Source organism: Leptodactylus fuscus, chromosome 7 (assembly GCF_031893055.1).
Source record: "Leptodactylus fuscus isolate aLepFus1 chromosome 7, aLepFus1.hap2, whole genome shotgun sequence".
NCBI classification, from domain to species: Eukaryota; Metazoa; Chordata; class Amphibia; order Anura; family Leptodactylidae; genus Leptodactylus; species Leptodactylus fuscus.
Window position 1 is genome coordinate 139,985,588 of NC_134271.1, and position 17,126 is coordinate 140,002,713.

General features: G+C 48.7%; 1 protein-coding gene across 1 annotated transcript in view; it reads right to left on the reverse strand.

Moving 5' to 3' along the window:
• Nucleotides 1-6,904: 6,904 nt before the first annotated feature.
• LOC142214278 (uncharacterized) overlaps nucleotides 6,905-17,126 on the reverse strand; it is a 39,224-nt gene continuing 29,002 nt past the window's right edge. The window contains exons 25-28 of the mRNA XM_075283178.1: nucleotides 11,319-11,435; nucleotides 11,108-11,167; nucleotides 10,787-10,952; nucleotides 6,905-7,190 (exon numbers count right to left, since the gene is read on the reverse strand). Of these exons, the coding sequence (XP_075139279.1) occupies nucleotides 10,813-10,952; nucleotides 11,108-11,167; nucleotides 11,319-11,435 (317 nt within the window). The 3' untranslated portion in view covers nucleotides 6,905-7,190; nucleotides 10,787-10,812. The remainder of the gene's footprint in view (nucleotides 7,191-10,786; nucleotides 10,953-11,107; nucleotides 11,168-11,318; nucleotides 11,436-17,126) is intronic.

Below are 17,126 nucleotides of genomic sequence, written 5' to 3' on the forward strand. Positions count from 1 at the left end.
TGTATTATAGATAGGTTCCTAGGAGCCCTGACAGTGTTCTACACTATGTTTTATAGATAGGTTCCTAGGAGCCCTGACAGTATTCTACACTATGTATTATAGATAGGTTCCCAGGAGCCCTGACAGTGTTCTACACTATGTTTTATAGATAGGTTCCCAGGAGCCCTGACAATATTCTACACTATGTTTTATAGATAGGTTCCTAGGAGCCCTGACAGTGTCCTACACTATGTTTTATAGATAGGTTCCTAGGAGGCCTGACAGTGTTATACACTATGTTTTATAGATAGGTTCCTAGGAGTCCTGACATTGTCATACACTATGTTTTATAGATAGGTTCCTAGGAGCCCTGACAGTGTCATACACCATGTTTTATAGATAGGTTCCTAGGAGCCCTGACAGTATTCTACACTATGTATTATAGATAGGTTCCCAGGAGCCCTGACAGTGTTCTACACTATGTTTTATAGATAGGTTCCTAGGAGGCCTGACAGTGTCATACACTATGTTTTATACACTCACCGGCCACTATATTAGGTACACCATGCTAGTAACGGGTTGGACCCCCTTTTGCCTTCAGAACTGCCTCAATTCTTCGTGGCATAGATACAACAAGGTGCTGGAAGCATTCCTCAGAGATTTTGGTCCATATTGACATGATGGCATCACACAGTTGCCGCAGATTTGTCGGCTGCACATCCATGATGCGAATCTCCCGTTCCACCACATCCCAAAGATGCTCCTCTATTGGATTGAGATCTGGTGACTGTGGAGGCCATTGGAGTACAGTGAACTCATTGTCATGTTCAAGAAACCAGTCTGAGATGATTCCAGCTTTATGACATGGCATTGCATTATCCTGCTGAAAGTAGCCATCAGATGTTGGGTACATTGTGGTCATAAAGGGATGGACATGGTCAGCAACAATACTCAGGTAGGCTTTGGTGTTGCAACGATGCTCAATTGGTACCAAGGGGCCCAAAGAGTGCCAAGAAAATATTCCCCACACCATGACACCACCACCACCAGCCTGAACCGTTACCGATACAAGGCAGGATGGATCCATGCTTTCATGTTGTTGACGCCAAATTCTGACCCTACCATCCGAATGTCGCAGCAGAAATCGAGACTCATCAGACCAGGCAACGTTTTTCCAATCTTCAATTGTCCAATTTCAATGAGCTTGTGCAAATTGTAGCCTCAGTTTCCTGTTCTTAGCTGAAAGGAGTGGCACCCGGTGTGGTCTTCTGCTGCTGTAGCTCATCTGCCTCAAAGTTCGACGTACTGTGCGTTCAGAGATGCTCTTCTGGCTACCTTGGTTGTAACGGGTGGCTGTTTGAGTCACTGTTGCCTTTCTATCAGCTCGAACCAGTCTGGCCATTCTCCTCTGACCTCTGGCATCAACAACGCATTTCCGCCCACAGAACTGCCGCTCACTGGATGTTTTTTCTTATTCGGACCATTCTCTGTAAACCCTAGAGATGGTTGTGCGTGAAAATCCCAGTAGATCAGCAGTTTCTGAAATACTCAGACCAGCCCTTCTGGCACCAACAACCATGCCACGTTCAAAGGCACTCAAATCACCTTTCTTCCCCATACTGATGCTCGGTTTGAACTGCAGGAGATTGTCTTGACCATGTCTACATGCCTAAATGCACTGAGTTGCCGCCATGTGATTGGCTGATTAGAAATTAAGTGTTAACGAGCAGTTGGACAGGTGTACCTAATAAAGTGGCCGGTGAGTGTAGATAGGTTCCTAGGAGTCCTGACATTGTCATACACCATGTTTTATAGATAGGTTCCTAGGAGCCCTGACAGTGTTATACACTATGTTTTATAGATAGGTTCCCAGGAGCCCTGACAGTGTTCTACACTATGTATTATAGATAGGTTCCCAGGAGCCCTGACAGTGTTCTACACCATGTTTTATAGATAGGTTCCTAGGAGCCCTGACAGTGTTATACACTATGTTTTATAGATAGCTTCCTAGGAGCCCTGACAGTGTTCTACACTATGTTTTATAGATAGGTTCCCAGGAGCCCTGACAGTATTCTACACTATGTTTTATAGATAGGTTCCTAGGAGGCCTGACAGTGTCATACACTATGTATTATAGATAGGTTCCTAGGAGCCCTGACAGTGTCATACACTATGTATTATAGATAGGTTCCTATGAGTCCTGACAGTGTTCTACACTATGTTTTATACATATTGTAGAATGCTCTTAGGAACCTATCTATAAAACAGTGTAGAATACTCTTAGGGCTCCTAGGAACCTATCTATAAAACATAGTGTTTTAAGCCAATTTATGGTGTAGTTTGCAACAAACTTGTTCAACCCAGAACGAATCATGGACCAGAGCCGTCAAATCCAAAACAAAACGAATCCTGAGAAGTCGGCCCTTCTCTATTCCTGGCTAACCCCTTTCAAGTTGTCAGCACTGGTCTCCATGTTATACGGTTTCAGCCTCCTCAATGGCGACCCTTGGCCAGGGTGCAGTTGCAAAGTGTGAAAGTAGCCCAACACTGCAGAGGATGGCACGGGGTTCTGCCAATTCTTCTATCATCCACAAGTTCTGCTCCAACCATAACATAAGGACTCGGAGTTGCACATCAAGCAATACCCTGACATTTTAGCTCATGTTAATACTGGGCCTGTATCGATGCTGCAGAAGTTATTATACAGGGATTAGTCTGCTGAGTTACTTGAGGCTATAACCACAGCCGGCGGCTTCTACAATGCTCTGTGGTCAGGCACTAAGCCATAGTCACTGAACTGCCAGACCAGTGAGGACAAGATGGAGGAGCGGGTCATCCTAAATGTGAACCACAGGCAATGTGTTGACAAAAAAATATTCCCAGCTCCCTCCAATTCCTATTCCTGGTACTCTGCAAAGAAGATCATACGATGTGCAAGGGATTGTAGGACATGCGGAAGATCATAGGATGTCCACGGGATCGTAAGACGAGTGGTAGCTCGTAGACGGTGCAGGAGATCGTAGATTGCCTAAGGGGTCATAGGACATAGGGCATAAAAGAGATCCTAGGAAATACAGATCTTGTGTGGCAGATTGCAGGTCGTACAGCAGATCGTAGCACGTACAATCGATTGAGGGATGTGCGGCAGATCTTAAGACATCCAAGGGATTGTGGGACCAACAAGATCCTAAGACATACAGAAGGTGCAGAAGATAGTAGGGTGTGCAGCAGATCGGAGGATGTCCAAAGTGGTCGTGGACGTACAAGAGATCCTAGGGCGTGCAGGAGATCATAGCATGCACAATAGATCAAGGGATGTGCAGCAGATTGCAGAATGTCCAAGGAATTGTGGGATGTCCAAGAGATCGAAGAAATCATAGGAGGTCCAGCGGATCGTAGAGTATCCAAGGAACGCACAGCAGATCGTAGGACCTATCAGGGTGTGGTGGGATTCCGATCCCTTCCCCTCATGACCATAGGGGTGATGGGTCCCTGACTTATCAGCCTCTACAAGGGTATTTACATAACTCCAAGGGTCTGCAACCTACAGATCTTGAGTATTCGTCTTGCACCATCTTGACTACTCATCCACAGCAGAAACTCCTAAAGACATGTCCACAGACTAGTATAGCATCAGCCCGTCCAGCCTGTGTGATATGGAAGGTGCAGACTGAAGTCCCATCATCATGGTCCTCTAAAGGGGCGGGGCTCTGACAACTCCCAGCATGGTTGTCACCATAGCAAGGTAAAAATGTAGAAGTCTTATGAGGAAATGTCTCAAGATGGCGGCACCAAGACAGAATATTCGGATAGGAAAAAGGTCATTAATGAGGTTCCTGAGCCCAGTGATAAGTGTTCACCTGTTTCCTTTAAAGCGGTTGTACTTTTTTCCAAAAATGGCGCCACACTTGTCCGTGACTGGTATTACATCTCAGTCCCATTGTAAGTAAATAGGTGCAATACCAACACCAAACCCTTACTTTTTCCAACAGACTTAGTTTTGGTTGAAAATCCCCAATTCTCAGATGGTAATAGAGGAAGGTAAACCAACAATAAGTGGATCTGCTCAGGGGAAGATTAAGGAATCCATGGACAACAGGCTGTTCAGAAAGCCCCACCCGCCATATTCACGCCAAAGATCCCCGTGACAGTACAGTGTCCCACAACAGCCCTCCGTGTGGTATAGTGTCCAATAGTGGCCCCTCCCCAGAGTATAATGTCCCATAGTGTCCCCTCCACACAGTATTATCCCCCATAGTGACCCCTGCACACAGTATTATCCCCCATAGTGACCCCTGCACACAGTATTATGCCCCATAGTGGCCCCTGCACACAGTATTATGTGCCATAGCGGCCCCTGCACACAGTATTATCCCCCATAGTGGCCACTGCACACAGTATTATGTCCCATAGTGGCCCCTGCACACAGTATTATGTCCCCATAGTGGCCACTGCACACAGTATTATGTCCCATAGTGGCCCCTGCACACAGTATTATCCCCCATAGTGACCCCTGCACACAGTATTATCCCCCATAGTGTCCCCTCCACACAGTATTATCCCCCATAGTGACCCCTGCACACAGTATTATCCCCCATAGTGACCCCTCCACACAGTATTATCCCCCATAGTGTCCCCTCCACACAGTATTATCCCCCATAGTGACCCCTGCACACAGTATTATCCCCCATAGTGACCCCTGCACACAGTATTATGCCCCATAGTGGCCTCTTCACACAGTATTATCCCCCATAGTGGCCCCTGCACACAGTATTATACCCCATAGTGGCCCCTGCACACAGTATTATACCCCATAGTGTCCCCTGCACACAGTATTATGTCCCATAGTGTCCCCTCCACACAGTATTATCCCCCATAGTGACCCCTGCACACAGTATTATCCCCCATAGTGACCCCTGCACACAGTATTATGCCCCATAGTGGCCCCTGCACACAGTATTATGTCCCATAGTGGCCCCTGCACACAGTATTATGTCCCATAGTGGCCCCTCCACACAGTATTATCCCCCATAGTGGCCCCTGCACACAGTATTATGTCCCATAGTGGCCCCTGCACACAGTATTATGTCCCATAGTGGCCCCTGCACACAGTATTATCCCCCATAGTGGCCCCTGCACACAGTATTATACCCCATAGTGGCCCCTGCACACAGTATTATGTCCCATAGTGGCCCCTGCACACAGTATTATGTCCCATAGTGGCCCCTGCACACAGTATTATGTCCCATAGTGGCCCCTGCACACAGTATTATGTCCCATAGTGGCCCCTGCACACAGTATTATGTCCCTCAGTGGCCCCTGCACACAGTATTATCCCCCATAGTGGCCCCTGAACACAGTATTATCCCCCATAGTGGCCCCTGTACACAGTATTATGTCCCATAGTGGCCCCTGCACACAGTATTATGTTCCAGAGTGGCCCCTGCACACAGTATTATGTGCCAGAGCGGCCCCTGCACACAGTATTATGTCCCATAGTGGCCCCTGCACACAGTATTATGCCCCATAGTGGCACCTGTACACAGTATTATGTCCCATAGTGGCCCCTGCACACAGTATTATGTTCCATAGTGGCTCCTGCACACAGTATTATGCCCCATAGTGGCCCCTGCACACAGTATTATGTCCCATAGTGGCCCCTGCACACAGTATTATGCCCCATAGTGGCCCCTGCACACAGAATTATGTCCCATAGTGGCCCCTGCACACAGAATTATGTCCCATAGTGGCCCCTGCACACAGTATTATACCCCATAGTGGCCCCTGTACACAGTATTATGTCCCATAGTGGCCCCTGCACACAGAATTATGTCCCATAGTGGCCCCTGCACACAGTATTATGTCCCATAGTGGCCCCTGCACACAGTATTATGTCCCATAGTGGCCCCTGCACACAGTATAATGTCCCATAGTGGCCCCTGCACACAGTATTATGTCCCATAGTGGCCCCTGCACACAGTATTATGTCCCATAGTGGCCCTTCCACACAGTATTATGTTCCAGAGTGGCCCCTTCACACAGTATTATGTGCCATAGCGGCCCCTGCACACAGTATTATGTCCCATAGTGGCCCCTGCACACAGTATTATGTCCCATAGTGGCCCCTGCACACAGTATTATACCCCATAGTGGCCCCTGCACACAGTATTATGTCCCATAGTGGCCCCTGCACACAGTATTATGTCCCATAGTGGCCCCTGTACACAGTATTATGTCCCATAGTGGCTCCTGCACACAGTATTATGTCCCTTAGTGGCCCCTGCACACAGTATTATGCCCCATAGTGTCCCCTGCACACAGTATTATCCCCCATAGTGGCCCCTGCACACAGTATTATGTCCCATAGTGGCCCCTGCACACAGTATTATGCCCCCTAGTGGCCCCTGCACACAGTATTATCCCCCATAGTGGCCCCTGCACACAGTATTATCCCCCATAGTGGCCCCTGCACACAGTATTATGCCCCCTAGTGGCCCCTGCACACAGTATAATGTCTGAAGATATTCGGTCTGAATGAAACCATCAGGCAAACCTCGCGAATATTCCCAAGATTAACCTCACAAGGTCACCCAGCACACACTCACCTCCATACACTGTTTCGGTGGATTCTAATAGTGGTAATTATGAGCTTGGTTTATATAATTGGATTTTTGTATATACCGTAAAATCCCTTTCTTGTTGTATTTATTGGGGGACACAATGCCAGACCCCCAATTATAGAAATGGGCAATCACTTGATGTCGGGCCCTCTTGCAGCCTCGGGCCCTGGGCGACCACACATTTCACCATTACTATTTTCCTTCCCTGAATCTACTACAGTAACAATAGCAGAAACACCAGGATTGTGGAAAATGTGTCTTGATCCATCTGTGCACACTGATACTTTGAAGTTCCCACCTTTTGCACAGCAGGTGGCGCTACTATTAATATCCCACTGGATAAAACGACAGGAGGAGCGGTCAGAGTCCATTCACATTTTACTAATGGCATAACATGCCATCTCTTAACAGAATAAAAAGAAACTCCTAAAACTATATACAAGTCACTGGCCGTCTGATATCACAGGATATATGGAGATGGGTTAGTCCAATGTTCCATAGACGGTCACAATACAGACTTTACACATAACACTGCGTTGCTCCGACCACGGCAGCGCCTCCCCGACGTCCATATCACCAGGTAGATGACACCTAGATATCATCAGAGAGAATAGGTCAGGTTGGAGGAAAGTGATAATACCTGGTATAGACAGGTTCTGTCTGCCCACACAATGGCGACTGCGGTATATGTGTAACTATGGGACAGGGAAGAAGGGGCAGAATAAAGGAGGAAAAGCGGGAGGAAGTAAAACGGGAAAAGGAGGGGAAAGGAAATGTGAGAGGAGGATGAGGAAGAAAAGTAGTAGAAGGAAGTGGGGGGAGAAGGAATCATGTGAGGAGGAGGAAAAGAACAAGGAAAAACAGAAGGAGGAAATGTAGGAGAAGAGAAGGAGATGAAGTAAAAGTGAGAGGAGGATGAATGGGGAGAGGAGGAGGAAGAAAATTGGGAGGATTAATAGCAAGGGAAAAAAAGAGGGTAGGAAAAGCAGAAGGAAGAGGAAAAGCAGTAGGAGGAGGAAGAGCAAAAGGAGAAGGAAAGGCAGGAGGAGGAGGAAAAGCAGTAGGAGGAGGAAGAGCAGGAGGAGGAAAAGCAGTAGGAGGAGGAAGAGCAAAAGGAGAAGGAAAAGGAGTAGGAGGAGGAAAAGCAGTAGGAGGAGGAAGAGCAAAAGGAGAAGGAAAGGCAGGAGGAGGAGGAAAAGCAGTAGGAGGAGGAAGAGCAGTAGGAGGAGGAAAAGCAGTAGGAGGAGGAAGAGCAGTAGGAGGAGGAAGAGCAGTAGGAGGAGGAAGAGCAGGAGGAGGAAAAGCAGTAGGAGGAGGAAGAGCAAAAGGAGAAGGAAAAGGAGTAGGAGGAGGAAAAGCAGTAGGAGGAGGAAGAGCAGTAGGAGGAGGAAAAGCAGTAGGAGGAGGAAGAGCAGTAGGAGGAGGAAGAGCAGGAGGAGGAGGAAGAGCAGGAGGAGGAGGAAGAGCAGGAGGAGGAAAAGCAGTAGGAGGAGGAAGAGCAAAAGGAGAAGGAAAAGGAGTAGGAGGAGGAAAAGCAGTAGGAGGAGGAAGAGCAGGAGGAGGAAAAGCAGTAGGAGGAGGAAGAGCAGTAGGAGGAGGAAGAGCAGGAGGAGGAAAAGCAGTAGGAGGAGGAAGAGCAGTAGGAGGAGGAAGAGCAAAAGGAGAAGGAAAAGGAGTAGGAGGAGGAAAAGCAGTAGGAGGAGGAAAAGCAGTAGGAGGAGGAAAAGCAGTAGGAGGAGGAAGAGCAAAAGGAGAAGGAAAAGGAGTAGGAGGAGGAAAAGCAGTAGGAGGAGGAAGAGCAGTAGGAGGAGGAAGAGCAGGAGGAGGAAAAGCAGTAGGAGGAGGAAGAGCAAAAGGAGAAGGAAAAGGAGTAGGAGGAGGAAAAGCAGTAGGAGGAGGAAGAGCAGGAGGAGGAAAAGCAGTAGGAGGAGGAAGAGCAGTAGGAGGAGGAAGAGCAGTAGGAGGAGGAAAAGCAGTAGTAGGAGGAAGAGCAGTAGGAGGAGGAAGAGCAGGAGGAGGAAAAGCAGTAGGAGGAGGAAGAGCAAAAGGAGAAGGAAAAGGAGTAGGAGGAGGAAAAGGAGTAGGAGGAGGAAGAGCAGTAGGAGGAGGAAGAGAAGGAGGAGGAAAAGCAGTAGGAGGAGGAAGAGCAGTAGGAGGAGGAAGAGCAAAAGGAGAAGGAAAAGGAGTAGGAGGAGGAAAAGCAGTAGGAGGAGGAAGAGCAGTAGGAGGAGGAAGAGCAGGAGGAGGAAAAGCAGTAGGAGGAGGAAGAGCAAAAGGAGAAGGAAAAGGAGTAGGAGGAGGAAAAGCAGTAGGAGGAGGAAGAGCAAAAGGAGAAGGAAAAGGAGTAGGAGGAGGAAAAGCAGTAGGAGGAGGAAGAGCAGTAGGAGGAGGAAGAGCAGGAGGAGGAAAAGCAGTAGGAGGAGGAAGAGCAGTAGGAGGAGGAAGAGCAGGAGGAGGAAAAGCAGTAGGAGGAGGAAGAGCAAAAGGAGAAGGAAAAGGAGTAGGAGGAGGAAAAGCAGTAGGAGGAGGAAGAGCAAAAGGAGAAGGAAAGGCAGGAGGAGGAGGAAAAGCAGTAGGAGGAGGAAGAGCAGTAGGAGGAGGAAGAGCAGGAGGAGGAAAAGCAGTAGGAGGAGGAAGAGCAGTAGGAGGAGGAAGAGCAGTAGGAGGAGGAAGAGCAGGAGGAGGAAAAGCAGTAGGAGGAGGAAGAGCAAAAGGAGAAGGAAAAGGAGTAGGAGGAGGAAAAGCAGTAGGAGGAGGAAGAGCAGGAGGAGGAAAAGCAGTAGGAGGAGGAAGAGCAGTAGGAGGAGGAAGAGCAGGAGGAGGAAAAGCAGTAGGAGGAGGAAGAGCAAAAGGAGAAGGAAAAGGAGTAGGAGGAGGAAAAGCAGTAGGAGGAGGAAGAGCAGGAGGAGGAAAAGCAGTAGGAGGAGGAAGAGCAAAAGGAGAAGGAAAAGGAGTAGGAGGAGGAAAAGCAGTAGGAGGAGGAAGAGCAGTAGGAGGAGGAAGAGCAGGAGGAGGAAAAGCAGTAGGAGGAGGAAGAGCAAAAGGAGAAGGAAAAGGAGTAGGAGGAGGAAAAGCAGTAGGAGGAGGAAGAGCAGTAGGAGGAGGAAGAGCAGGAGGAGGAAAAGCAGTAGGAGGAGGAAGAGCAGTAGGAGGAGGAAGAGCAAAAGGAGAAGGAGTAGGAAAAGCAGTAGGAGGAGGAAGAGCAGTAGGAGGAGGAAGAGCAGGAGGAGGAAAAGCAGTAGGAGGAGGAAGAGCAAAAGGAGAAGGAAAAGGAGTAGGAGGAGGAAAAGGAGTAGGAGGAGGAAGAGCAGTAGGAGGAGGAAGAGAAGGAGGAGGAAAAGCAGTAGGAGGAGGAAGAGCAGTAGGAGGAGGAAGAGCAAAAGGAGAAGGAAAAGGAGTAGGAGGAGGAAAAGCAGTAGGAGGAGGAAGAGCAGTAGGAGGAGGAAGAGCAGGAGGAGGAGGAAGAGCAGGAGGAGGAAAAGCAGTAGGAGGAGGAAGAGCAAAAGGAGAAGGAAAAGGAGTAGGAGGAGGAAAAGCAGTAGGAGGAGGAAGAGCAGTAGGGGGAAAAGCAATAGGAGGAGGAAGAGCAGTATGAGGAGGAATATGGGCCCGTTCACACGGAGTAAGCGCACGTGTATTTTGGCAAAATACACGTGTAAAAATAAGACTCCCACCGACTTCAATTACATTTTTTTACATGTGTAAAAAAAAAAAAAAAAAACACGTCAAAATACACATGTAAAATGTCATTAAAGTCAATCGGAGTCTTATTTTTACATGTGTATTTTGGCAAAATACACGCGTGTTTACTCCGTGTGAACGGGCCCTATCAGAGAGAAGGACAAAGTGCGAGAAGAAGAGGAGGTGTCGTAAATGTGAGGAGGAGGAAGAGGAACAGAAACAAGAATTAGGAAAGTGAAAGTGGGAGGAGTATGAATTACAGGGGAGGAGAAATAGCAGGAAGAGGAGGAGGAAAATCAGGGAAAAGGAAAAGTGGGAAAAAAGAAGGGAGGTAAAGGGAATGGAGGAAAAGAGGTAGAAAGACAAGGAAAAGCAGGAGGAGGAGAAAAGTGTAAAGAGGAAGATAAGCAGGGGAGGACAAGAAAGACTATATTCCTTTGGATGACAATCTATGGTCTTATAGAGTATACAGACAGGGGCCGTCTTCATGTGACATCATCACTTACAGAAACAGTTGCCTGGTTTTGGAGGATTACGGTGGATTTCCTGTTCTGTTTTTGAGGATGCTCTTGGGGTAGGCGCTAGACTTTGTGGGTTCTTGGCTGGACCATGTGCCTTGTGGTTTGTCAGATGAGAACCCGCTGGAGCCTGTAGGCTGCTGACTCTGCGGACCTGTAAAGTATAGCACGATACATAGTGTAGAGTAGTAGTGCGCCATTGTCACAGGTGAGACAGCCGAGGACAGAGCTCTGTTAAAGGGCCTCTTTGTCGTCACTATTTCAGGTCTGGTGTGCTAAGATTTGTACCGATACAAGGTGGACACATACCTGACCCGTAGCCTCCTCTGCTGTTGTACTGGGATTGCCACTGGTTCTGGGTGTATTGCTCTATGAATAAACACATTATTACTTATACACCTTCCTCCTCTTCCCATACAGACATGCTGTTCCCTATTCACCCAGTGAAGGGCGCTCTAACCACTAGACGTATTAGCAGCAAGGCTTAGTTCACGCACAGTGATATGACCAAGTATAATACCTCCATATCTTCCTGATCCCGTCCCAGTAGCTGTTGATGGCGTCTCCTTATACATCCCTTGGCCTCCCGTCTGCCCTCCGCTACTCCACGGCATTGGCTTGTACTTTGCATCTGGATCTATAAAATAAAAGCATATATATGGCTACAGTCCTGTAATCTGGCAACCATTACAGTCCCATGACTTATACAGGACAACCCTCTCCGCACCGATCACTGTACCGCCATAGAGCGGCACGTGGAGGAGCTGCAGGTTCATATGACATATTTATACCGCCATATGGTGCTTCCATCACATACCTTCATCTATAGCAGAAGCATTGCAATATTATACATGCCATGGCACAATGAATGTTGGTGCAGAATATGGCGGCCATGTTCAAGATGGAGGAAGCAGCCATGTCCCTATGGCTATGTCTACATGGCCATGCAACGTCACAAATGTCACACAATGTGCTTGTGCAGAAATCCAGGTGCGACACTGCGATTCTTAAAGGGGTGGTCCAGATCTGTGATATTAAGTTCCACGTCCCCTTCTGAGGCAGTGACATCACGTCCACTTGTGTGGTCACAGCTCATTCCCAATTCAATGAACTGGGACTGAGCTGCAATACCAAGCACTGCCACTATATACTGTACGGCGCTGTGCTTTGTAAGTAGTGATCGGTCCAGGGTAATGGGGCTGCCCCATAGTTTATACTTATCCACATGAGGTTACAAGTGTAAGATTGTAGGGTCCTACCCCAGCCCTGCAGATAGATAGGTTACTGTCACCAGAACCAGTATATCACCCCAGCTCTGCAGATAGATAGGTTACTGTCACCAGAACCAGCATATCACTCCAGCCCTGCAGATAGATAGGTTACTGTCACCAGAACCAGCATATCACTCCAGCCCTGCAGATAGATAGATCAGTGTCACCAGAACCAGCATATCACCCCAGCCCTGCAGATAGATAGGTTACTGTCACCAGAACCAGCATATCACTCCAGCCCTGCAGATAGATAGATCAGTGTCACCAGAACCAGCATATCACCCCAGCCCTGCAGATAGATAGGTTACTGTCACCAGAACCAGTATATCACCCCAGTCCTGCAGATAGATAGGTTACTGTCACCAGAACCAGTATATCACCCCAGCCCTGCAGATAGATAGGTTACTGTCACCAGAACCAGCATATCACCCCAGTCCTGCAGATAGATAGGTTAGTGTTACCAGAACCAGCATATCACCCCAGTCCTACAGATAGATAGGTTAGTGTTACCAGAACCAGCATATCATCCCAGTCCTACAGATAGATAGGTTAGTGTTACCAGAACCAGCATATCATCCCCAGCCCTGCAGATAGATAGGTTAGTGTCACCAGAACCAGTATATCACCCCAGTCCTGCAGATAGATAGGTTACTGTCACCAGAACCAGTATATCACCCCAGCCCTGCAGATAGATAGGTTAGTGTCACCAGAACCAGCATATCACCCCGGCCCTGCAAATAGATAGGTTACTGTCACCAGAACCAGCATATCACCCCAGTCCTACAGATAGATAGGTTAGTGTTACCAGAACCAGCATATCACCCCAGTCCTACAGATAGATAGGTTAGTGTTACCAGAACCAGCATATCATCCCAGTCCTACAGATAGATAGGTTAGTGTCACCAGAACCAGCATATCACCCGAGCCCTGCAGATAGATAGGTTAGTGTCACCAGAACCAGCATATCACCCCAGCCCTGAAGATAGATAGGTTACTGTCACCAGAACCAGCATATCACCCCAGCCCTGCAGATAGATAGGTTACTGTCACCAGAACCAGTATATCACCCCAGCCCTGCAGATAGATAGGTTAGTGTCACCAGAACCAGCATATCACCCGAGCCCTGCAGATAGATAGGTTAGTGTCACCAGAACCAGCATATCACTCCAGCCCTGCAGATAGATAGATCAGTGTCACCAGAACCAGCATATCACCCCAGCCCTGCAGATAGATAGGTTACTGTCACCAGAACCAGCATATCACCCCAGCCCTGCAGATAGATAGGTTAGTGTCACCAGAACCAGCATATCACCCCAGCCCTGCAGATAGATAGGTTAGTGTCACCAGAACAAGCATATCGCCCCAGCCCTGCAGATAGATAGGTTAGTATCACCAGAACCAGCATATCACCCCAGCCCTGCAGATAGATAGGTTACTGTCACCAGAACCAGCATATCACCCCAGCCCTGCAGATACATAGGTTAGTGTCACCAGACCCAGCATATGAGCCCAGCCCTGCAGATAGATAGGTTAGTGTCACCAGAACCAGCATATCACCCCAGCCCTGCAGATAGATAGGTTACTGTCACCAGAACCAGCATATCACCCCAGCCCTGCAGATAGATAGGTTAGTGTCACCAGAACCAGCATATCGCCCCAGCCCTGCAGATAGATAGGTTAGTGTCACCAGAACAAGCATATCGCCCCAGCCCTGCAGATAGATAGGTTAGTATCACCAGAACCAGCATATCACCCCAGCCCTGCAGATAGATAGGTTACTGTCACCAGAACCAGCATATCACCCCAGCCCTGCAGATACATAGGTTAGTGTCACCAGACCCAGCATATGAGCCCAGCCCTGCAGATAGATAGGTTAGTGTCACCAGAACCAGCATATCACCCCAGCCCTGCAGATAGATAGGTTACTGTCACCAGAACCAGCATATCACCCCAGCCCTGCAGATAGATAGGTTACTGTCACCAGAACCAGTATATCACCCCAGCACTGCAGATAGATAGGTTACTGTCACCATAACCAGCATATCACCCCAGCCATGCAGATAGATAGGTTAGTGTCACCAGAACCAGCATATCACCCCAGCCCTGCAGATAGATAGGTTACTGTCACCAGAACCAGCATATCACCCCAGCCCTGCAGATAGATAGGTTACTGTCACCAGAACCAGCATATCACCCCAGTCCTACAGATAGATAGGTTAGTGTTACCAGAACCAGCATATCACCCCAGCCCTGCAGATAGATAGGTTACTGTCACCAGAACCAGCATATCACCCCAGCCCTGCAGATAGATAGGTTACTGTCACCAGAACCAGCATATCACCCCAGCCCTGCAGATAGATAGGTTACTGTCACCAGAACCAGCATATCACCCCAGCCCTGCAGATAGATAGGTTAGTGACACCAGACCCAGCATATCACCCCAGCCCTGCAGATAGATAGGTTACTGTCACCAGAACCAGCATATCACCCCAGCCCTGCAGATATAGGTTAGTGTCACCAGAACCAGCATATCACCCGAGCCCTGCAGATAGATCGGTTAGTGTCACCAGAACCAGCATATCACTCCAGCCCTGCAGATAGATAGGTTAGTGTCACCAGACCCAGCATATGAGCCCAGCCCTGCAGATAGATAGGTTAGTGTCACCAGAACCAGCAAATCACCCCAGCCCTGCAGATAGATAGGTTACTGTCACCAGAACCAGCATATCACCCCAGCCCTGCAGATAGATAGGTTACTGTCACCAGAACCAGCATATCACCCCAGCCCTGCAGATAGATAGGTTAGTGACACCAGACCCAGCATATCACCCCAGCCCGGCAGAAAGATAGGTTACTGTCACCAGAACCAGCATATCATCCCAGCCCTGCAGGTAGATAGGTTACTGTCACCAGAACCAGCATATCACCCCAGCCCTGCAGATAGATAGGTTACTGTCACCAGAACCAGCATATCACCCCAGCCCTGCAGATAGATAGGTTACTGTCACCAGAACCAGCATATCACCCCAGCCCTGCAGATAGATAGGTTACTGTCACCAGAACCAGCATATCACCCCAATCCTGCAGATAGATAGGTTACTGTCACCAGTACCAGCATATCACCCCAGCCCTGCAGATAGATAGGTTACTGTCACCAGAACCAGCATATCACCCCAGCCCTGCAGATAGATAGGTTACTGTCACCAGAACCAGTATATCACCCCAGCCCTGCAGATAGATAGGTTACTGTCACCAGAACCAGCATATCACCCCAATCCTGCAGATAGATAGGTTACTGTCACCAGTACCAGCATATCACCCCAGCCCTGCAGATAGATAGGTTACTGTCACCAGAACCAGCATATCACCCCAGCCCTGCAGATAGATAGGTTACTGTCACCAGAACCAGTATATCACCCCAGCACTGCAGATAGATAGGTTACTGTCACCAGAACCAGCATATCACCCCAGCCATGCAGATAGATAGGTTAGTGTCACCAGAACCAGCATATCACCCCAGCCCTGCAGATAGATAGGTTACTGTCACCAGAACCAGCATATCACCCCAGCCCTGCAGATAGATAGGTTAGTGACACCAGACCCAGCATATCACCCCAGCCCTGCAGATAGATAGGTTACTGTCACCAGAACCAGCATATCACCCCAGCCCTGCAGATAGATAGGTTACTGTCACCAGAACCAGCATATCACCCCAGTCCTACAGATAGATAGGTTAGTGTTACCAGAACCAGCATATCACCCCAGCCCTGCAGATAGATAGGTTACTGTCACCAGAACCAGCATATCACCCCAGCCCTGCAGATAGATAGGTTAGTGTCACCAGAACCAGCATATCACCCGAGCCCTGCAGATAGATCGGTTAGTGTCACCAGAACCAGCATATCACTCCAGCCCTGCAGATAGATAGGTTAGTGTCACCAGACCCAGCATATGAGCCCAGCCCTGCAGATAGATAGGTTAGTGTCACCAGAACCAGCAAATCACCCCAGCCCTGCAGATAGATAGGTTACTGTCACCAGAACCAGCATATCACCCCAGCCCTGCAGGTAGATAGGTTACTGTCACCAGAACCAGCATATCACCCCAGCCCTGCAGATAGATAGGTTAGTGACACCAGACCCAGCATATCACCCCAGCCCGGCAGAAAGATAGGTTACTGTCACCAGAACCAGCATATCACCCCAGCCCTGCAGATAGATAGGTTACTGTCACCAGAACCAGCAAATCACCCCAGCCCTGCAGATAGATAGGTTACTGTCACAAGAACCAGCATATCACCCCAATCCTGCAGATAGATAGGTTACTGTCACCAGTACCAGCATATCACCCCAGCCCTGCAGATAGATAGGTTACTGTCACCAGAACCAGCATATCACCCCAGCCCTGCAGATAGATAGGTTACTGTCACCAGAACCAGCATATCACCCCAGTCCTACAGATAGATAGGTTACTGTCACCAGAACCAGCATATCACCCCAGCCATGCAGATAGATAGGTTAGTGTCACCAGAACCAGCATATCACCCCAGCCCTGCAGATAGATAGGTTACTGTCACCAGAACCAGCATATCACCCCAGCCCTGCAGATAGATAGGTTAGTGACACCAGACCCAGCATATCACCCCAGCCCTGCAGATAGATAGGTTACTGTCACCAGAACCAGCATATCACCCCAGCCCTGCAGATAGATAGGTTAGTGTCACCAGACCCAGCATATCACCCCAGCCCTGCAGATAGATAGGTTAGTGTCACCAGAACCAGCATATCACTCCAGCCCTGCAGATAGATAGGTTAGTGTCACCAGACCCAGCATATGAGCCCAGCCCTGCAGATAGATAGGTTAGTGTCACCAGAACCAGCAAATCACCCCAGCCCTGCAGATAGATAGGTTACTGTCACCAGAACCAGCATATCACCCCAGCCCTGCAGATAGATAGGTTACTGTCACCAGAACCAGCATATCACCCCAGTCCTACAGATAGATAGGTTAGTGTTACCAGAACCAGCATATCACCCCAGCCCTGCAGATAGATAGGT